The following is a 23,749-nucleotide window of genomic DNA, read 5'->3' as shown; positions in this document are numbered from 1 at the left end:
GACAATAACTCTAAAAAATACTAAAAATATCCATATGAAAATACACAGGTGCACAACTACACATGCTGAGCAACATTCTTGTATGGTTTCATGACTCTAGGTCAAATACTTTTTGAGTTACATGCAACACAAGTTGAATATTGTAAATTTTTACTTAGTCAAGGGCAATAACTCTAAAAATACTAAAAATATCCACACAAAAATATGCAGGTGCACAACTACACATGCTAAGCAACCTTCTTGTAATGTTTCATGATTCTAGGTCAAATACTTTTTAAGTTACGTGCGACACAAGCTGAAAATTGGAAATTTTTACTAAGTCAAGGGCAATAACTCTAAAAGCACTAAATATATCCACATGAAAATACTCAGGTGCACAACTTTACATGCTAAGCAACATTCCTGTAAGGTTTCATGACTAGGTCAATTACTGTTTGAGCTACGTGCGACACAATAAGAGAACGGACAGACGGACAGATGGACAAGGGTAAATCTAAATAAAAATCTGGAGAAATACAAAATCTGTTTAAATCTATAAGTATGTAAGTTTACAATCCAATCTGATAAAATGGTGACCATCTATGAAGCCAGAAAAGTCATTAATTTTGCCTTAGAGAAAAATCTTAAGTAGATATTTCATATTTTTTCTGAAGATAGGACTGTTTATCTTATGCTTTTCAGTGGATTACTGATTTATCCGTGAAAATTATATTTGATAATTTCACAGTGAAAATTATCAAAATATAATTTCACACTTTTCAATGACGAAACTACTTTCTTAAGATTTTCCCCATGTGGTACCTCAATTTTATTTTTGCCGACCTTTCTGACAATGTCAGGCTGTTCAGAGAAAAGCAAAGCTGAAAGTTATAAATAACTTAAATGTCAAAAGTAATAAAAGACGAAAACTTACTTCTATCCATTCAAATTACCAATCACCAAATATTGTCTCTTATTTTTTGCTGAAAAATACATTCCTTCCACATGCAAAACTGCTCTTGTATGTTTAAGTATCCTACGAGCAATAACTGCCGTATGCTTTATGAAGACTTGAAAAGCAATAACAGCCATCAGCTCGAAGAATAAGTAAACAACCCAGCGTTCTTTAGGCAGCCTTTCAACTTTCCAAGTTTTCCATTTTCCTAACCGCTTTTTGAATGTTTACACTTCTGTCAACACTTATTTATTGTCTGTTACAATCCTCAAATAAGTTTTCTTTCTTTTAAAAAGTTGTATAAATGATATCCCTCTGAACCAAACACAATTATTTATCTCCAGTGAAATTCACAACTTTTAAAAATGGCGACCGCTTACATTTAACAAAGCCAGGTCTAATATAAATTGGCAGTAAGTAACAGAAATATAGATGGATGGTTGCACTTTTTCTCCTAATATAATTGTTTGTTTTTATTATTAAAATAAGCGATCATTCATATTTTTTTAATAAAATGAATAATATTATGGCCATTTAAAGTTGATTGTCGAACTTATTTCTCAGCCCAAGATTTCTTGTATTTTATGAGAAATTCGACTGATACATGTACATAATAGTGGCTACCAGTGGGGAAAACAGATTTTAATATTAAAGTAAATATCAAGGAAATTTCGTTTTAACCTGTTTTTAAGCATAAAATAAAAAGAAAATTTGTTTGTTTGTTTGTAAGATGTAATTTTATTTTTTATAACAAATATCCTCTATATAATTTTTTATTCAAGGTGATTTATCTAAAAGGTGTAACCTTCATCATTTTTATTCACCTTTTTTATGAATATCACATGTACATTTCTGGTTTCCCCAACAGTTAAAAATAGAAACCAGTTCTCTTTCAAGAACACAAAAGCAGATTGAAATTGAAGATCACAAGAAGGTTCCCTCATATTGGTCACAATCAGATACTTAAGCATCTAATCAGATTGTTATCATCTAGTAAGCATTGTTATTTCACTATCTGCATGAACTTGCCAGTAAAAAAGGAGGGTAAATTGTAATGATTTTAATGAGATGCCAGCAAGAGTAATAAAAATGTATATCTTGATAGCTCTTCTATTTTTAAAATAGGCAATCTAAAAAATATTTCAACAATGGCAATTTGCCTGTATGAAATATTTGTTGCTTTCATAGAAAAAACACAGAAACTGAAACAGAGTATCAAAATTAACATATAACTGTATTAATCAGCAAGAATGAAGTTAAAATATAACAGAAAGTGACATGTTTATTAACTTGTATATTAATTACCTTTGAAGAAATTCACCAGGATCAGCTTTGCTGGAATTACATGCTTTATTTTGACCAGATATAGTTAACCAAAATGTGATATAACTTACAAGTTCTTCTTTGCAATAACACACAGAAAGAAAAAAAAAATCTGTAAAATTTCTGTAAAACATATTTCTGTGAAGCAACTATAAAATTATACCAGACTTTTTTGGAAGTTATATGATCTGAAATAATAACATTATTCTCCTTCAAAGAATTTTTTTATTATTAAAGTTTTTAAAACATGAACAAATAATAGTTTTATGAAAGTATCTAATTTGAGAATTACATAATGTGATGTCTTTGCCTTGGTGTTATTATTTTACAAGCAAATAACCTTATTTGCAAAAAAATAAGTCATTTGAATGCATTTTCATTTTTCTGGTATCTGAGAATTACGTCAGGATGATACCTTATATCTTAAATACATGTATATTGTTTATAGGTAAATTTGATTTTTGTCAATTTCATATATAAGTCTTTTCTTGCGGGTATAGAGTGAACAAATACAGAAATTAGTAATTATATATATGCTCTTTATCCCCAGCGACTTAATATTTGTGAAATTCACGGTCACCATGATTGTGCAAAACTTTGACTCTGCGGGAACGCCAATCTTATGATAAAACGCGAAATACTGTTTCCGTGAAAGTTTCTAGGAATAATGTAATTAATACATATTTTACTGAGTTGATGTATTTTTACTACGAATAATACCAGAGGAAATGTAGTTATGTACTGTATACAATTCCACATGTGTCTAATGGAATAGGCCGACAGTAACTATTTAGCTACTATCAATATCCATAGTTCATTTTACAATTTTTTGATTCCATTATTAAAAATTACTCTGCAGTTTAATGGTTTATATAATAAATACAATAATTCCACACTGAATGTATCTATACCATTAAAATTCATGTGTACAAAGTACATGTATATACAATGTAATTTTACTGTCAATATCAATTTATCATTCTTAATTTTAATCCTTTTATAGTATTAATTTATATCATTTTATATAAATATATTCATATCATTAATAATGTAAATAAACTGTAAATGTAGTAACAGCTAATATAGTTACATATTAAAAATATTTGTACTTACTTTTCTGGCATGCTGAGGAGATTTTTCATGTTTTTTATTTGCTGGAAGTGGTAGGACATGTCGGTTGCTAGCACCATGTCAATTACTAGATTTCGGAACTCTCTGTAATAGTAACATCAATCAATAAATAGCAGATAAAATAGAAATCTCAACTAAAATACATGTAGTATAGTACTTGTTATCTCCCTTTCTCCATCATAACAACAAGCAATTGGATTCTCATAAATAAATGCTTTTTATCTAAGGTAGAAGTCTAGTGCCACTAGAACTACCAGTCTTAATGCAAAAACTTAGAGTCTAAGAATACCATCATTATAATTCTAATACCTTTTTATTTACAATCTGGACAAAAAGAAACCCCCCAACAGTCAGACAGATGGACAAACTGGTTTCTGTATAATAACTTACATTGTTATTGTGCATGGGGGTATATTATACATTCTAACAAGCTTCACATTACTCCCCCATCAAACAGATAAGCAGTCAGTTACTTTATTTTATGATCTGCAAAGCATGAAAGGGAATGCTTACACACTTAATTATGATGTCAGATATGACACCAAAAGGTCAAATAATGTTAGGGAAAATTCTTAAATGCTCAACAAGGAGTTCAACATATTTCATCACTGTTTTTATAATTATCATGTTAGAATGAAAATGGATATTAATTTTTCTTGCGTTGTATTATTATGCACTGTTTATTGTTTAAATGCTTTGTTATAAGTCACTCAGGCCTAGTGGACCTCGTAATTATATTTCTGTGCTCTAAAACCCAAACAATGCATTATTCTTTGATGCTCTAAAATTTGATATCTATTTGCTAAGTATCTATTGCAAATGCTTCAGTTTTCCTTAAAATCAGAAAGTCAATGAAAGTAAAATAGATAACAGCCTTAAGAATGATTTTTGGAAGAATTTGGTCTGAATAGAAAATTGAAAAATTTTCATCATTTGAAATAAAAACACTAGACATTTGATTGACAATTTTAAGGAAATCATAAAAAGATATGCTGTAAAATAAAGATTTTACCATTTCTCTTGCACTGAAGCATGCTGATTTTAAGTATTTGAGCGTAGAGATATTTACAAATATTGATGCATGGCATTGACAATGATACTCAGACAATACCTCCTAAAATTACACTTACTAAAAGGTTCAGACAAGCTTAAAACCAGGAAAGGTTACTTTAGCCACATTTAGACAATGTTTTATGCCCTCTCTTCTACAGCTTTTAATGTGCTTCTGTTCCATAAATATTTCAACCCATTATGGATTACTGGATATCCTATTTTATGGTGTCACATGATACTTGAGTCCTGCCATTTGCAACAATTTAAAGGCCCATGATAGTTTGATTTGTAATATGGCTACAAAAATACATTACATTGTTTGTTTTTGTGTCAAATTCATTCTAGTTTTAATTTACTTTAAGAGAGAAAATTGGTTTGAATACAAGCTTAAGTTTTGTGATTGTATTTTAATCAACTACTTTGACCCCTTCATTGACCCCTTCATACTGTAAACTAAGTAGGTGTTTCTTTTTTAGTTGATAATATTAACCATTGTACAACATGACTTTTCCTATTATGTCAATTCAGACAGAAATTTTAAGAACATTATGACACTTACTGATCAGAAAAGATAAATTAACAAATTGTTAGTAAAAAGATTAAGTATAAACTGCCAATGATAAGTTGCTAACAATTGTTAGCTGACTGATAGGATTTGAATGGATGTGACTTTAAACACTTAGTAAATAGAAAAATATATTTTATTGCACAAGACAATTTAAACAAGAAATTTACATAATATGCAGTCAGACCATGCAGGATACTTCCTTGTATAGACAAGTTAAGAATTATTGTCAAACCTTTATTGCATGAGAAATAATTTAGGTCTAACTTAATTTGAAACCGTTGACCTCATAAACCAAACATCTTTGTTAGTAAAACTGCTATGGAATCATAGAGTGAGTTCTGCTTCATTAATATTTGAGAGGCAAATCTAAGTTTTTCTGAGATGAGTGAACAAAACAAACTTGGATTACCTTCCTTACCATAATTTAAAACTTATAACTAAACAAAACCAAACCTGTTTATGCCATTTTCTTTACTAATATTTGAGGAATATATAAACAAAATACAAACCTGTATTCTTCTTTACTAAGATTTGAGAGGATATTACTTTCCTCATCTCTCATGATTTTAAAACCTGCACTGATGTGATGGTTCTCTAGAACGGCTCTATCATTGTACAATAGTGCTACCTCAGACCTGAAAATTAGCACATATTTCACAACTTATGTATGTTTTCTACTATTTTATTGATAGATTGTTGACTGATATAAGAGCTCAGTCATTGAGGGAAAATATGACTGACTGACTGACTGGATAACAACAGACAGAGACATATCTTTATACAAATTACATGTAGTTCACCTTGATTAATCTCTGTTTAAATATACACTCAGATTCTTTTCCTGATGAAGACTTTCTCAATTATCTTCAACTTCTAAAATAAATTTTGTACTAGCATGAAATAAATATGGTAGTAAATTGCCTTTTTGGAATGACATTAATCAGACTCATTTACCTATATAGAAATGCTTTTTCAGGCGAGAGCTACAAAGCATTAATAAATAATCTTTTAAATATACAAATAAGTTTCCATCACTTCTTTATAAACTAAAATAACATGAAATAATAATAAATACATACGAGGTTTGTATGTGGAAGTTGTTTGTTGTCCCTGTATGTTCATAGTCATGTATTAAAGCTGCCACAATAGTTGCAAACACTTCAAGATCTGTCAACCAATTCTGTAATCATAACAATATTAGTTATGAGGATTGTTGACAGGTTATATGGCGATATATAAATGGCTGTTTGTAAATATAACCCGAGCTGCTAGGCAAGGGTTATATTGCAAACAGCCGTTTATATACGGCCATATATCCTGTCAACAATCTTTATAACGAATTTATAATACAGCACACATCATTTTTTAGAGAAAAAAGTAAGATTTCTTCATGAATCGACAGTAGCAGTGTATATAAAACTATATAAACATCACGATTATCCAATGAAAAGCGACGTTACAAACATGCAGTATTATAATCATGTATATACACCAGGGACCATATTGATTATAATGTTTTTTACTTATATAAGTAAAAATAAAACAAGACTGAGCTGCCAGACCAATGGTAATTCAATCAAACATCATGCAGAAATTTTATTATTACATAAAATGGAATTATTGATTATAAATCCATGATATGCCAGGTCTGTGTTAATGGCTGAGAGTATATGTGTCAAGTTTAAAATAAACACAGTTGTTGTACTGGCATGCGAGCAGTTCCCGTACAAAAATTGTGGTTACTTAAACATTATTTTTTATTACGCTCACTCACCAAAATTTGAATGTTACACATCAATATTCGGCTCGTCACACAAATCATGGAAATTCCATCATGTTCTAAACATAGAATAACCCTTAGTTATGAGGCCTCATGTGGGGTACAGAAATTATCCATTATTTTGTATGAAGAGAAGTAGTTCCCGTACATAAAATTTAACCCATTATAATTATACAATTTTATTATATCGGACCTATTTTTCATTTATAATTGTTGAACAGACCATTTTCTAAGAGATAAATAGATGTAACTCAGGAAATAGAAAGTAGACTAAACGCGTGTATCTATTACCCGGTACCGTTACCCCCAACGCATTCACATGCGATGGCATGCTTGTATGCATGATATTTTACGCATCAAAGCCATAAAATTATTTTGTATAGTAATATTGGTCAAAATTCTGATAATTAAACAAGTTTTCATCACATTGCCTTCTTATCTGTAAACAGGTGGTATTAGTGGAAAACCCTTTAACATACCTCACGTGTAAGTATGTTTGCGCATGCGCGCAAGGACGGAATCCCCCAGATAAAACAAGGTCACGTTTTGACAACGCACAGGTGAAAGTGATTTAAAATGAGACTTTTTATACGTACTGCCGAACTGACACTTAGATTTTGTCTCGTATCTGCTTGATTTGAAATGAATTTTTGAAGAATGCATGTAAAAATTAAGCGTTTAAATGAAAAATACGGGTACTGCTTCTGTACGGGAACTGCTCGCATGCCAGTAGAGTAAAAACTAAAATTCCAAAATTGATGTGAATCTATAGTTTACTGAAGAAATAAAACTGACTGACTGAAGAGCAAGCACATATGTTAACTCTACAGTACACAATGATTTCTTTCATCTCTTAAATTATAATGTGTGAGAGGTTTTATTTAACACCTAAATTAAAACAGACTGGAACAAAATTGTTGTACAACAGACAACTAACAGAAAGAAAGCAGATGAAAATCTCGAAAACATTTCACATGTAAAAGAAAACAGATAATCCCCTTGTCTAAACAGTTAACCAGCCATTAAAATAACAGTTTATTTTTTCATCTTTTATAAACTACCCCCCTCATTTTCCTATCCTTTTTTCAATTACAAAAGATGTCTGGTGCGGGCACATTATTTAGATCAGTGGTTTATCTCACAGACTAGAGAAAGTATAGGGAGACAGAAAATCACAAGACATTTACAAAGTACTTGTAGAATAAAACAATTTGTCTTGCTGAAACACAAGGCGGACTGTTGAACCAAATCTTCTATAAGCTTTCTTAAATAGCCATAAAATAAATATTAGTGACTTAAACAGGCCTGGTCTTTCTCAGAAAATAGTTTCAATGGTTGCTCAAATACATTAAAGCCATATATAAAATGCAAATATAGTCCTGACATAAAACTGGTATTAATTCATCTGAGTTACTAGAAAATAAGCTGCCAGATCAATATAAGTCAGCTGTATTATACTAGTCAAAATATAGCATTAATAAGGTCTTTTTAAAATGATTATATATACATAGATAAAATATGTCATTAATTAAAGAACAAATATTATAAAGAATTTGACAAAACTTTCAAAATTAATGTAGAAGAATTTTAATGCTGGCTAGCCAAACCTTCAAGAGTGCTTAACTGCCAGCTTCTCTCAAATTATTTGCTAACTACTTTAAGAATTTAACTTTTAAGGTGATGGAACTAACTACAAGTGTTTATCCTTTGTCACCAGCATAGAGCCAGGACAGCCAGTACAAGTGTGCTCTTTACAGCTACCTGACCAACTTCATAGTTACATTTTGATATCTCAAAAATTGACAATAGACTGTTCCAAAACTTGGTTAAGGGAGAGCACAGTCCTTACATCTAAGATTATCATAACAATCACTAATCTATATGAGATATTCTTTTATATTAATTTCTTAAACACTACATCAGAATGTAAATTCTTTCATGAATGTTGAATATGATATACTTACTACAAGTTTACTTTGAGAGAGTATAGTATGTACAGTCTGCGCAACATCTCCCCCATGTACTAAGTTGTGGTACGGATTTTTGTACTTGCTATAACCTGTTTCAATGGCTAACAGAAAACTATCCAACACACTGTTATTTATTTTGAACTTGGTTATCAAGTCATATTTTTGCAATAGTTCATATCCAACATATTTAAGAGCATGTCCATCTGAGGCACTATTTACAGAGAACACGTTGAAAGACCAGTCATCTAGTTGCTGTAACATAAAACCATCATTATTATCAAGTCATCAATATAAATTATATAATCATAGGCTAATCATAGGGTTATAACATAATCAGAGATCATATATATCATTTAGAATAATCGTAGGTCAATGAATGATATCAAATTGACAAAATGAATAATTAAAGCCAATTATTTCAAAATGAATAATAAATGGCAATGATATCAAAATGAATAATCACAGACAAATAATAAAAATAAAAATAATAACAGACTTAAAGCTTGTGATAATAATAATATACTAAAGCTTGTGATATTGATTTGAAATATAACAGACAAACAAACATATTATTTTAACTCAATGAAATAAATCAGAAAAAAAGCATATCTAAATATAATGATAAAGATTTCATAAAGATTTTATAACAATGGATTTCTTGAAATATTATGCAGCAAGAATACAACTTTCTCAAATAAGTACAAATGAACTGTAAAAATTATATGATGTTACTGTTTTTATCAAGTTTTGTTTTTAATCAATTTATCACAGTCATATTAATTGGGTAACAGTTAACAATATAAAATAACAGATAAATCAACATGAAGCAGTGTTCACCTCTATTTCACGTGAAGTTAAACTTTATTTCTGGTATAAATTTTATTAAAATCCAAACATTTCTTACAAATTCTTTTTTGTAAAACAAAGCAGTATGAAAGTCATCTAAATTTAGAGGTGGCCACTTCTTGTAATATAAACTGTTAACAGAATTAAAAGCTCCAGGTAGAGTTGAGAAACTGTTACCGAACATTTCTGCAATTATTTCTTCACTCTCTCTGACTTCTTCACTCTCACTTTCATACTAAAGACAACTCAAAATAAAAGTTACCTCCCTTGTGTGTCAGACCAGCATGTCCTTTTGTCACCTTAGCGCAATAATAGTTTTACTCCTATTAAATTTAATAGGAGTTACCTTGTTACTGCACTTAGGTATAAAAATATGTGAAATAAGTCTGATCTGACAACATTTTCTTAGTCTACATGTCAGAGTTTAACTGTAAAAATCCTGGAGCTTTTAATCCATAAAATATTTTAAAGTTGTGCAGTAAAAGCAGTTCTGTGAACTATATGACCAGGTTGACAATAATAATAATTATCTCCCTTATAACTTACTGAACGAATTGGAATTTAGGATTTTAGGTATGAAACCTATTTAGAATAAAAATGTATTTTTCTGCACTCAAACATAAGAACATGAACACACACGAAACTGGGCATACCTCATTACACTCATGTTTTAATGGGACAAATCGTAATCTGCAAAAAAAGCAGATGTAACATGATTATCAGCTCTACAAGGAGTTTTATAACCCTTTGTGTCCAGAAAAAATGTTGCTGTTATACACTGATAAAGAATGCAATATTTTTTCTCAAAGGCAGAATTAAATTTATTCTTTCTTTTTTCAAAGTTATGCCATCAATCCCCTAGCAGTTTATCCCAGTTGTATTTTTTTTATGAAAAAAAAATATGAGCAACAAGTAACTTTTGACATTATTTTTCAAGTAACTAAAATATGGGCCATCAATCAACCATTTTTTAAAAGGAATCTTGTGTAAGCAGTGCCTTTTTTGTATTTTAAACACTTTTTAAAAATCTTAAGTCATGAAATTAGATAGATTTAGCAAAGACATGTTGCTAAAAAAAGCCAAATTAGGAAAAATAGGAATATACATAATACAGTCATTGGGAATGTCTCTGCTAACAAGGTCATGGGTTAAAACATTTCTAATATATGGCTATTTCATATAATAATATAATTTGTCTGTTTAAAAGTAAGACTAGGGCATTTTTTTTTCAGATAAAAAACCTATACAAACTGTAGACATACATATGGAAATACAATCTGCTAGTAGAAGTATTAATATAACTTCAAAAATGTTGGCATAACTTAGAAAAAAGAAACTTAACAGAAAAAGAAATTACTAACAAACTTCTTTTTCATCGCCCACCTAAATTTAAATTCATGGATAAAATCAGATTTTAATTTGTCCCTCCTCCCTCATTCATTTGGCCTAGTGCAGGTTCTTTGTTGTTTTTATTTTCCAAGAAACATTCAATTTTAATTAAATTTCTTTATGATAGATGAATGAGACAGAAAGATAGAACTACACACTTTTACCAGCACAAGTTGATTAGCATTTTCTCTTATATTTTCTAAATTTCTACATTTCTGTTACAATTCTTTATGCAGTGCTTTTTTCCCTTCTTCACAGGGGGTCTTGTTAACAAATCCGTTCCAAATTTGCAAATTTGCCAGCAATTCTATTGTTCCAAAATGGATAATAACTCAAAATTTGGCAGTAGTAACTTATTTTGTGACTTACAAAAATACCCAATACCTTTTTTCAAAAGGGTTGGAAAAGACACTGCCTTGACTGTTATGCTTAAAAATTCCAGCATGTAAAAACTAATTTTGTTTCATGTTGGGTGTAATACAGGAGGGTTGAGGGGACTATTTTTAGGTGACTTTAATAACAGACATATAACGATCACAATGCTGTGCTAAAAACCCAACATGTTCATCAGTAAATACTTTGGTTACATACATTATCATCCATCCATTTTTCTTTGACATACCTTTAAAATAAGAAGAACATGTGGTGGAACATTTAAACCAGTAGAACTTGAAAGTCTGCGGTATATTCTGAAAACAGTTTTAACATTTATACTTACATTTTACATTATTTTAACATCTTAAATTAACATTAAGCTAAGTTACAAAACATGGAAATTAAAACTGGTCAACATTTAACATTATTACCTAAATATAATAATTTGTGTAACTTTCCTTGTTTGTTATTAAAAGTTTAATTCTGAATTATCAATATGAAATGACTTTGTCCTTCTATATAATCACAATCTTCTATCATACTTTAAAAAAAATGTTTTTGTTGTACAGGCCAAATGCCAACTTGCCAGTTTGACTGGTGAAAGAAGGAAGCCTAAGGTGCCCGACTGTGCCTTATTTTCAACATAAATGGGAACTGTAGTAGAACCAGCAATCTTCAGGGATAGCTTCCTCACAGTAAATCATTTTAAGTCCCTGTGATTTTCACAAAAAATCGGTGAAGGGCAAGAGCTTCTAAGCCACTCAGCCACAATGTCCCCTAAAACAATCAAATTGAACAGCACTAAATGTTTTTATTATACAAACATTTTAACTAATTATCATTTATGTCAGCTTCACATTACTTCGTTTGGTAGTTTTTGGAAGTCATTATAAAAAAATTGTAAGTAAAATTAAAAAAACAATTTTGAAAACAGAACTTTTAACATGAAAATTTAACTTGTTCATTTTTATACCTGTCCACCATAATGCCGGCCCTAATTGCATTTGCCACACTTCTAAATTTAGGTTTATCATCCCCACGTCGTTTGATGTTGCTCATAGAACGTGTAAACGTTAGAGCTAACCAATCCCGCACTTCTGTCGGGACGGCATCCGGCTCAACTTCACTGAGCTCATCTTCTTCATCACAAAGGCGTCTGCAATATATGGAAACAGAATTGCTATAATCAAAAAACATTCATTTGAATCAAGATGTAAAATAAAACCAGACAACAACAACAACAACAAATAAACAATAACTAAGAATGATGTTCAATTTACAGGTCAACGACATCTGCTGGTTATCCACCATCACCTACCATACATTCTGATGACATAAATCTTTATTTTCCATAAACTAACCTCACAGAAATTAGTCAATAATACATACCTATAATTATTTATATTTTTATCAGATAAAGATAAGAAAGAACTATAGGCATATTTCATGTATGATAATGTATGTTCATCATTACAACAACATATGTTCTTTTCAAAATATAAAAGAATTGTATAAACTAATCTATACAGAGAAAAAGATAAAGTTGAAGATAAAGAGGGACTGTAACTGAAATTATTATCAAAATTTGTGTATTCTAAATTTATATTTATACAAGAGCTGTCTGTAAAAATTGTTGTTTAATTCACACATGGAACATGTTGAAATGAAAGAAAGGGGAATGCACCACAGACATAAATGTAGACTAATTTGGGTACATGTAAATATGATTGTATAAACATATAATTTTATATTTTATTACCTAGAACTTTCTCAAAAAGGAATTAATCCGAATCATAATTATTGTTTTAGTGGACTGTTAGATCAAAAAGGTAAAAAAAAAACAACTGCAAAAACAGAAGTGCAAAGTGAGAAAAAATCACCTCGTATGTGTTGGAGTAAGAAAAACAAGTGAGGATAGAAATAATGAAAAATTAATAACACTGAGTTAGCTTCACATTGTTTATCATTACTTGTTGTTATTATTAAGTTATATGTCACACTTGAATGTAAGCATTTTGCCTTTTTGCTTAAGTCTAATACCATAAATTTTCTTTTATAAATTCTCAACAAGTGAAGTAAGAACATAATGTCAAAAACAAGACAAATAACTTTGTTTTTGCAGTGATTCTAAGCATATCTAATATTGATTGTGAAAAATGACCTTAGAACTGAACAACTCTCAGGAACTTAAACCAGTACAGTACTGATGCAATGTAAAGAATAATATGGTATATATTAAACTACTCGGGCACTAATCCCTAAAGTAGCAAATTAACCCTTTTAACAGGCAGTGATAATTTTTGTTTCATTTTCTTCATTGCTGAAACTGTTAAATATTTCCAATCTAATCTTAGAGGTTAACCATTACCATTTTAAAGTTGCAGATTGTTTATGATAAGTAAAACAAGGCTTTGGGTCATCTGACAAGTGGAATAATTCATTAAGAATCAATACTAGTTATATATACATGTATAATATTGGTCACTGACCTACAATGAATACATGTTTTGCACGCAAAATTCTAAACATTCACATTGAAGGGGCATAAACAAGTAAATATTTTTTGCTACATTTATGCATCTTGATGTAAGACCTAGAATTAATAAGAATTTGCAGGAGAATTCCTCCAGGAGATATGAAATTGCATGCCAAACCTTCAACCAAATGTTACACTGATCTTGACAATCTGAGCAATGCATTTATTTGTTCCTATCCAATCAACTATTACGTCTGCAAGTAACACTAAACAGATAAATTTTAGTTTTGTAATTATAGGGTTTAATATGGCAAAAACGTACAAGACTGAAAGACAGTTAACATACAGTAAACTATGTTAATAATCATTAATGTAACATTATTTTGTAAGTTGTTTCAAACTACAAATTTTTGTTAGCAAAAATCAAAAAATCTAATTTATGAATAACATGGGGGTATTTTCATATGATAATGATATGCTGATATGTTACTGTTAGTGTAACACAGCCTATCTGCACATCCATCCGGACTGATCAAACCTAAAATGGAGGTTCAAATTAAGTATCTCAACATTATAAGAAATACTTTAAAGTAACAATAGCAAGTACTTTTAAAATTATCCTTTAAGTTAAAGTAACAACAGGCTCTGCTATCCTCTAAATGGGCCAATTCCACATTACATATGTCTTTTAACAGGCCTTAAACTCAAATTTAGAGTTAAATAAAGCTATTTTAGCTAGTGTTGTCCCGATTGTCTCTGAAAATCGATAACTAATCGGACCACCCCAAAATCGGCGACAATCGATAGTCCTTTTTAAAAATCGATAAAGTTGTATAATACAAAAATTGCCTGTCACAAAGTTGTATAAGGTATTTGTGTTGTTTGTATTGGATTCAAAGAGTAAATCTTACTTTAATCTTGGAGACAAAAGTTTATTTGTTCTAAAAATGTGGTCACTACTGTATAAAAAAATACATAAAAGGATTGGTACCTTAAGAAAACAGGGCCTTAAAAAATGCGAAACTCGATTATACTATCGGCAGACAATCGATTGTGGTGGTCCGATTATCGATAGTGACTTTTGAGTCCGATACCCAACACTAATTTTAGCTTATATATATATATTTTTTTTAATTTGGCAAATGGAACGCAGGTAAGATTATACATAGTCCAAAGTCACGTGACATGACTATTTGATACAAAAACTGCCTCAATATATAACTAGTTAGTAGTATAATTTAAATAATAAACAAAAGGGTCATTTATCTACATGCGTCTTTCTAGTACAGGGAAGTTACCTGAGTATGTGACATCACTTTAATGCATCTTGCAAATGTGCTGTGTATGTTCAATGTGAATGGCCAGTTTTATACTGCATATTAATATAAATATCAATATTAATAAAGTATCAAAATGTTCACTTCCTATATATATTTGGAGGCAAACTACTTCTAAACTACAAGTGTAGCTTTATCTAATATATGAAATTGAAAGTGCTGAGCTTACATAGAAAGGTTGAGATATATACATAATAGCAATCGCCTGGTCATTCACAGTACATGGCTACATGCTCAATACAAATAGATTGTGAGAATTTGACACAAGTTTATCAATATCAAACATTTCAAATCTCAACCTTTCTAAAAAAAAAGAAAGTAGAAAAAACCAAAAACTCATGCTATATCTAGGTGATTAATTTTGTATTATCTCAAAGTTAAAGTGATTTTCTAATATCTACAAGCAGCAAAACGCATACAGCTAAAAACGTTCAATACAGCCGTCGTAGCATCATGCAGATCTAGAAAATGAGCGCTATTTTTTTACCTGGCGTCATTCAGTTTTTGTTTACACTTGCATATTACATCACTCGAACACTCTCTGCATCTATTGTTTGGTGAAGAGAAAGATGAAAAAAGAAATATGCATACAAGAAAGAATGACAGAAGAAATGCAAACCACAGAGAAATAAAGAAGAAATTGTACACTTCTTCACTGCTTAAACGAGAAATAACAAGAGTACATGCCTGTATGTATACCTGTAACTTCAAACACACAAAAAATGTAACTTTCAAGCTATATTATATATATCTTTATATAAGACTTTGATCATTATAAATTCCAATTCTGATTCTGTACACGAGGGCTGTGATGGCCCTTTAGTGCTTGTGTGAGTAATTTTCCTATTAATATGTATTGATTGTAGACATATTTCCAAGGAAAAAGAGGATATTCTCTTTACTTTTTATGACCTCCCACTATACTTTGTAGTTTAGCTAGTGTTTGATAAAGCAATTTATAGGAAACATTTTGAACCTTTTAGTTTTTGAAGTAATCAAGGGTCAGTCAATAGCGTAATTTTTCCATGAAATTGATACTGAAACCATTTATGAGAACATATGACAATTCATGCTATAGCAAATGTATCTTGCTTTTGGCACAATCACTAATTTTTTAAAGAATTTTCTGATAAAGGTCCACTTTGGAAACATTTCTGTGAAGTATGGCAAATTGTGTTTCCTTATCAACTGTCCAAATTTAAAAGCATACCGGTACATATAATCCTTTTATCACAGACAAAGAAGTGTTAGGATATGTCTATTATAGTTTATCTTTAAAATGTGTCTTGACATGTGTATTTTTCAATGCAAACAACGTTCTGTTTGTGGTAAGAATAGAATTCAATATGAACAGGCAAAGTGAAATTTAACTCAAATTGATTATATCACTGTAAAATTTACATCTTTACTTACATGAAAAAATACCTAAGATGCCCCTCCATTCATTACTTCATGCACAAATGGGCATCTCAGAATAGAACCATTTTTCTTGCATTTGCTTACCTCAAATGAAAATTCTAAGTTCCAGCTCAGCATTGTGGAGCAAGTTATTCAAAAGTTTAATAGTAAAACAGAGGGGCAATCTTATTGAACCAAAGATCCACCATGAAAAAGCTAAATTAAAGAACACAAAAATTTGGAAACAGATAATATTTTATGTGCTGTTTAAAATAACATAAATAGTTAACTTAAAAACAAACTTTTTTTTGTGCAATATAGCATCTAATTGACCACAACGCTACAGCATTTCAAATTCAGTTTTTCATCGAAAACAAATGATTGTGTCTGCACCTTTTAATTATAAGTGTTAAATTTCTTAAATTAATAAAATTGATGTCATTATCATTTAATAAAGGGAAGAGTCATCACTGATCAGGCAGGGATTTTTCTGACTTAATTGGGAAGAGGCCTTAGCCTCTTGATTGAGGGAAAAATTATCGCTAAAATTGCTAATTTGGGAAGTAAAAAAGCAGATTTAAATTCAGATTTTTGGGAAAACTGCACAATTTTAAAGAAAATTTCTATTGGGAAGAGGCCTTTAATCGGAGTCTGTCATATAATTTATTAGTTTATTAAATATTAAGATTTTTTCAAATTGATGTTTTAACAAAAAAATATCATGTGTCTTGTCCCTCATTTCTCTAGTCTAAATATTTAAGACTCTTGGAGTCTTGCCTTGATAGATAATGAAAACTTCAATTTTAATTTAATTTGTAAAGTCCCAATATAAAGTAAAATTGACCACTTCACCCTGTCATACAAAACATTTTAAGCAAAAATCCTTGTTAAGTGAAAGGATAAAGATGTTTAAATGAATTTTAAGTTTCTAAAGTTGTTGTTGTTGTCATTCTATAAATAGATCTGGCACAAAAAGTATTCACTGCAGATTTTTATTGTACACCAATACAACAAACTAAAGCAAAACAATAAGAACTGTAGAATTGAAAATCATTTCCTTCACCTACAGTTTAGCCAGTGCAGTTGAACTTATTTCTGGATTGCCTTCTGTTTCACTGTCAGCCATCTTTGTTTTTTATTTTGTAGAATTTAAGCATGAGCTATGACATCATCAACTTGCATCACTGATGTGATGTCATGAAGCATGTCAATCAATCTTAATTGGATTTTAACAACACTAAATAAATGTAAAGGTGTCCTGGCATTGGAGAAATGCATAAAAGGAGGAATTGTTTTATAGTTTTCTTTTCTCTACAATTTGTGAAATAAATTTCCTTTCACTCAAAGAAAGTCATAATCATGTACATGTGGTATTCAAAGATAAAATCCAGTTGAATATGTGTTTATGCTTAAATGACTTTTCTTTTCTCCTTTAATCATCAACTAAATTAATCAAATTATTTTAAAAGCAATACTTTTATTTATGAATTTTACTATATGTCAAATAAAGTGTTGATTCATATTTACATTAAATTAATTTAGAAATTTAAAGAATTATCGTATAAGTACCTAATCTCACACCCAACCTATTCTCAAACCTTTCATTCATGTGCTGTTATTTTTTTACTAGAAGTGACTATGATGTCCTGAACTTGTGTGCATAAAAGCTTAGTTTCTGACAGACATGTCTGCTGATGTCAAATGAAAACAGTGCATAGGATACTATATTTACATAACATATTTTATTACTTAGTGTAATTATTCATACAAATAGCTATTACATTTGTAGGTCCTGTAAATACACCATTAACTATTTGTGAAAATGAATATAAGAGACAAAAATATCTTAAAGCAGGTACCTGAATCCTGTAGGGTTCTTTATTTTTATGTGATAGTCATATAACAATCACTTCATTGACTTAACTAAACAGTAGAATTTTAGGGATACTTGAAGGGGTTTGAGATTAGGTTCTTTATTTTAAGAGGCCATGTCAGTTTTAAAACAGAGGGTTGTGCTTTTCCAAGATGGAAATAGACCTTTTTTAATTGTTGAATTTCAGTCAAATTTTACAGATATGTTCCATAAAGATGAAAGTGTAAAATATGTAAAGAATTTTTATAAAGATATATTTTCATTTACACTAAAAGACCTCTTAATTGAATGCTTAGAGGTTTGAGAACTGGTTAGTCCACGATACTTCAAATATACAGCATAATTTACAATGCTGGGCACAAATGCATTTAACAATTAATTTCTTTTAATTAATATATTATGGCATGTTTCATTCAGATTATTTTATTATATATTACTTTGATGCAAAATAGTGTCTGTTGGTATATTATATACCAAAAGACACTATTTTGCATCAAAATAATAATAATAATAATAAAATATATGTAGAACTTCCAGTCATATATTTATGGACATGAAAAAGGGTCCTAACATCAGTGGTATGCAATTTCTGCTCTCTAATAACACTCCTTAATTACTCTATGCAATGTTACTGTTAGTCCTAAAGTTTTGGTAAGTTTCAATATAAGCCCTTGATTATAATTTGCCATACAAATGTGCTGACAAAGGATACGTTATCATTAATTGATACAAATCAAGGGCCATCACTCTGTGGGGGATGCATATTGAATTCTTTAGTAATTATGAAAATATCATGTCTATAAATATTAAGAATAGTACTCAACATCCTATAATGATGAGTCATTGAGCAAACATTGGCTATTCCATCAATGTTTGAAACTTCAAAAGTGATTGTCTTAATTATCTATTTTTGTTTGGGACAGTGAGAGACAGCACAACCCAATTCAACTAATGCAAGTTTCTGTCAGTGAGGACCTCAATCAATGAAATGATGCACATAGCCTTTCCCTTCCAATTATTAAACATTATAAATCAATGAAACCTGCTACAGATGTGTAACTTAACTTAAATAAATATTGACATACAATTAATAAAGATTACAGACAAAGTATAACCACTTAATACAATTGATTTAGCTCTCAAATAAGAAAGATTGTGCTTTATTGATTCTTTGCTAAAATGTTTCTTAAAGCTGTCACATATCTCAAGCTTTCAAATTAACTTAAGCTCAGAGAAAAAACATTCTATTTTGTTTTTGACAAAAAATTTCAACAGTATTCGAGAGATCGTTTCAACTTAAGCTATTAATTTAATATGTTCACAACACATTCTTTTTATGATCAAACATATTGTAACTGAAGTTGATTATCACTATACAGGAATTTCAACATTTTTTGGTCATTTATTGACAGCAGTTACCTAACATGAATGTCTCAATTTATTGACAGTAGTAACCTTATTTAAAAGCTTTGATTTACTGACAATACAATGTAGTTACCTAACTTGAGTGTTGCCTAACATAAGTGCCTGCATCACATTTACTGACAGCATTTACCTAACATAAGTGCTCAAACTGACCTATCACTGACAGCAATTGCCTAACTTAAGTGCTTCAAGCAGACCAATCTTTCTAAAGAAACTAACAACTAGCAAATCTCATTTGAGACAGCAGACAGAGTTATACATATTGCAATCAACTAAATCATCAGGCATTCCAAATATTCAATCTCAGCAGTCCAACAACTGTATGTGTATTGCTATATTAAACTAGAACTGCTTGCTAGGTTATAAAACCATATGCCTGTTCTAGTTATTCAGTCTACTTTAAAATTCAACTATTAAAAAATACACACGCACACACACACACATCTGCTGATGACAAACACATCAAACCCCTACTCCAATGAAGCAAATAATTCTAATTAAATATAGAAAAGGTCTTGTTTATTATAGTGTCACCCATACTGAAAAGGCCAGCCATTTCTGACTTATTAGACACCTTTTGCTTGCATACCATGTACCTCCCAACTCCTATCACTATGCCAGGCGCACGGCAGATAGAAATCAGTAACCATTCATTTTAACTACCTAAGCGGCCATTTCGGAACGAGTCCCACAAGAAACATTCATCCTTCAATTAACGCTTCCCCTCCGGCTCAAACCTTCAACCTCCTGATCTGAAGGCGGAAGCCTTAATATAATTATTTATAACAAATGACATATAAGAAGAATTCTATAAATTCACAACAAAGTTAAGCAGATTTCAATATCGTGTGCCCTTAAACTATTTAGCATTTTGATATGTCTTTGATTTCAATACATTTACAAAACCCCTTATATGTCCTTTAAGTAAGCACCTTAACACAATCCTTTCAAACACAAACCCCTCAAGCTATAAAGCATTTAATACAAACCCCTTGTATGCCCTCAAACTAGCACATTTAATTCAGCAATTCAAATAGAAACCCCTTATAATTCACTCCCTCAAACTAGCACCTTAAAGCAATTGCAATCAAGCTATATAAAATAAAAAACATACATTTTCTATAATCAATATACCTATCTTCTAAACCAATATGCTTAACATTTTCTAAAATAAATATAATTATATACTTACTTCTAAAAGATAAATAAGATTTAAAAAAGAAAAACCACAAGAGTTAATGTGTATATAAAATACCTTGTTTCATCAATATAAACAGTTTCTAAGACTTGTGCTGCATATTCAAGGTTCTTCAGTAAATCTTCTTTTGAAACATCTTCTTTCTGAAGCTTTCGAACAATATGTTTTAATCTGGAATAAAGTTGGAGATGTATATATCAATCTCATAAACAATTTTATCACTTTGAATACATACAAATTATGTCTAGATAATAATACTGCCAGTTTTCTGATCTTCTTAAATCTCAATAAAGTCTGATCTAAATTGTATGCATCAATTACTTTTTAATTTAAATCTCGAAAATTCTACCAAAGTTATGTTAAACGTTTCAGAGCACTTAGTTTTCTGTTAATCAAACCAACTTTGTAAAGATTACAAGATGACACTCTAGGTTTCCTGGTGGAAGACCACACATAATTCCAGGAAAAAAAGCACACCTGAGTAGAACCACCTATCTTCCATATTTTTAGCTAACTAAATATCTAGCTTCTTCACCCACAGTGGCAACAAGGGCAGAGTGATTTGTACCAGTAAAGTCCACTTTTTATTCAAGTTACAAATTTACAAAGATATCTTTAATCCTGCTTATTGTCTTGAATAATATTCATAAAAATAAAAAATTAATATATCCATTAAGTTTGATGGCATCATCATATTACGTTTTCTGATCACTAAACTTAATGTCACTGATTAGCCTTTATAACAGAAATGATTATACCACAGGATATTCTCTATTTTTATGAAATTTATTTCATAGACTCTAACTTAACAGTAACCTTAATGAGCAAACATGTGAAGCTTCCGGAACATCAACTGGTGGAAGCCGGTCAGTGCCAAGGTCAACACTAGCGTATGAGTCACTCTCAACACTTGTGATGCTAGATGTACGACTACTGCTGTCAGACACCACTTTGTTCTTTGAATTGGATCTCCGAAGCACTGTCAAAGACCCTGTACCTGAAATTGAAACAAAATACTGTCAGAAACCTAAATGTACATGAAACAGATGTGCAGCTTAAAAAACCTGTTAGATACATTGTACATGAAATAGATATACAGCTAACATAAATTATAACCTTGTTAAATTCCTTGTACATGAAACAGAGGTGCAGCTTAAATATAATCCTATTAGATACCTTGTACATGAAACAGATGTGCAGCTTAAATATTACTCTGACATTAACAGTCAAATTACAGCACTGTCAGAGAATCTGTGTCACAAAGCTGGAATATAACCCTGTCAAATACATTGTTCACGAACCAGATGTATACAGTTGTAACACAGAAAACATATACCTGAACAAATCAAACACTATCAGAAACTCAGTACCTGAAACAGATGTTCAGATGAAATATAAAGATGTCTGACACCTTGTTGCTAGTGAACACCTGATATGCTTTTACAAGTAAAATCTCAAAAATTTCTACCATTGAAAAAGTAACTATTAAATTATAAATTCTGTAATATTTTGATGAAACAAACTGACACACTGTATGTTATTGATGACGGTGCATGATTTTTGCAAGTTTTGTAAACAAGTTCATGAAATTTTTTTTTAACCCTGGTATTTAATATAGAGTCAGAAACTATATAGAACCTGAAACAGATGTTTAAGAAACAAATGTCCAGCTTGAGTGTTATCCTATCAGAATTTTTATTGTCCCTGAAATAGATGAAGATCTCACATATAATTGGTAATGAAATCAAACAAGAAACAGAAATATGGCCACTACATAGAACAAAATGTTGGTTCACTATATTAGTAAGTGACAAATAGTAAACAAAGAGAATAAATATATCAGTAAAATTATTTTTATATATATATATTTTTCATTTAGGTACATTATTTTTTTTATATCATATTCACTAAGCTAATATACATGTCAGCATGCTACAAATGTGAATAATAATGAAACCAAATCAATGTAAGATGTCAGTGGAACCAAATATTACTAGGGGTCTTTTATATTTTTTTCTTATACAAAGTCAAGCTAAAACAGATATAAATATTGTGTTACTAATTTCAACTTTAAAACTGCTCCTGTCAGCACAGAGTTCAGGTGTGTTATGTTTATAAAACACTCAATCTATTACATACAGAATTACAGAATTGTGTGGGCAGCTCCATTAGACTATATTACTACAACTTGCACTTAATGTTGTCTAATGCAAACTGGAAATTTAACATATTCCTAGAAATTGGGTTTAAGTTACAGAAATATATACATTAAAAGAAACTAATGGGGCCATGTTTATTTTCTAGGGAAATGTTTTATTCACATTGATACTGAAATTCAAGAATATGCATTGTTTACTGTTTAATTGAAATTCTACACATTGTTTACTAGAACTTTAAATGGCACAAAACCTCCATTACTTTGTCATCATTACACTGGATTTTATTCAGTATAAAAACATTCAACCTTTAAAATCTACAACTGAGAAAATTGCATTAAATTTAAAGATTTAATCACTACCATACATTTAAACAATGATACTTTAAAGAAGATTCACTGAAGTCAAAATGCCTAAAAACATAAAATTTGAAATTCTTTTTTTTTTTTTTACATTGAAACATTTAAACCCTATTATATTAATACATGTATTCTTCATCACATTAAACGTAAGGTAC

General features: G+C 30.1%; 1 protein-coding gene across 14 annotated transcripts in view; it reads right to left on the bottom strand.

Moving 5' to 3' along the window:
- The window catches only part of LOC132718075 (dual specificity calcium/calmodulin-dependent 3',5'-cyclic nucleotide phosphodiesterase 1A-like), an 88,331-nt gene that overhangs the window by 26,059 nt on the left and 38,523 nt on the right, over positions 1-23,749 (bottom strand). For 6 of the 14 annotated variants that reach the window (XM_060701692.1, XM_060701694.1, XM_060701702.1 and 3 more), the window contains 10 exons: positions 21,893-22,073; positions 21,134-21,247; positions 15,670-15,729; positions 12,343-12,525; positions 11,617-11,683; positions 8,754-9,011; positions 6,089-6,189; positions 5,519-5,644; positions 3,371-3,472; positions 2,240-2,269 (listed from right to left, as the gene is read on the bottom strand). In XM_060701692.1, coding sequence (XP_060557675.1) covers positions 2,240-2,269; positions 3,371-3,472; positions 5,519-5,644; positions 6,089-6,189; positions 8,754-9,011; positions 11,617-11,683; positions 12,343-12,525; positions 15,670-15,729; positions 21,134-21,247; positions 21,893-22,073 — 1,222 coding nt within the window. Of the gene's footprint in view, positions 1-2,239; positions 2,270-3,370; positions 3,473-5,518; positions 5,645-6,088; positions 6,190-8,753; positions 9,012-10,258; positions 10,296-11,585; positions 11,684-12,342; positions 12,526-15,669; positions 15,730-17,643; positions 17,809-21,133; positions 21,248-21,892; positions 22,074-23,749 lie in introns of those variants that run through there. The other 8 variants (XM_060701695.1, XM_060701705.1, XM_060701698.1 and 5 more) reach the window with 7 other exon arrangements.

Source organism: Ruditapes philippinarum, unplaced genomic scaffold, assembly GCF_026571515.1.
Source record: "Ruditapes philippinarum isolate M1 unplaced genomic scaffold, ASM2657151v2 ctg1164_1_1_1_1, whole genome shotgun sequence".
Classification (NCBI taxonomy): domain Eukaryota; kingdom Metazoa; phylum Mollusca; class Bivalvia; order Venerida; family Veneridae; genus Ruditapes; species Ruditapes philippinarum.
The sequence above is the reverse complement of the archived record's forward strand: the minus strand, read 5'-3'. Positions and strand labels throughout refer to the sequence as shown.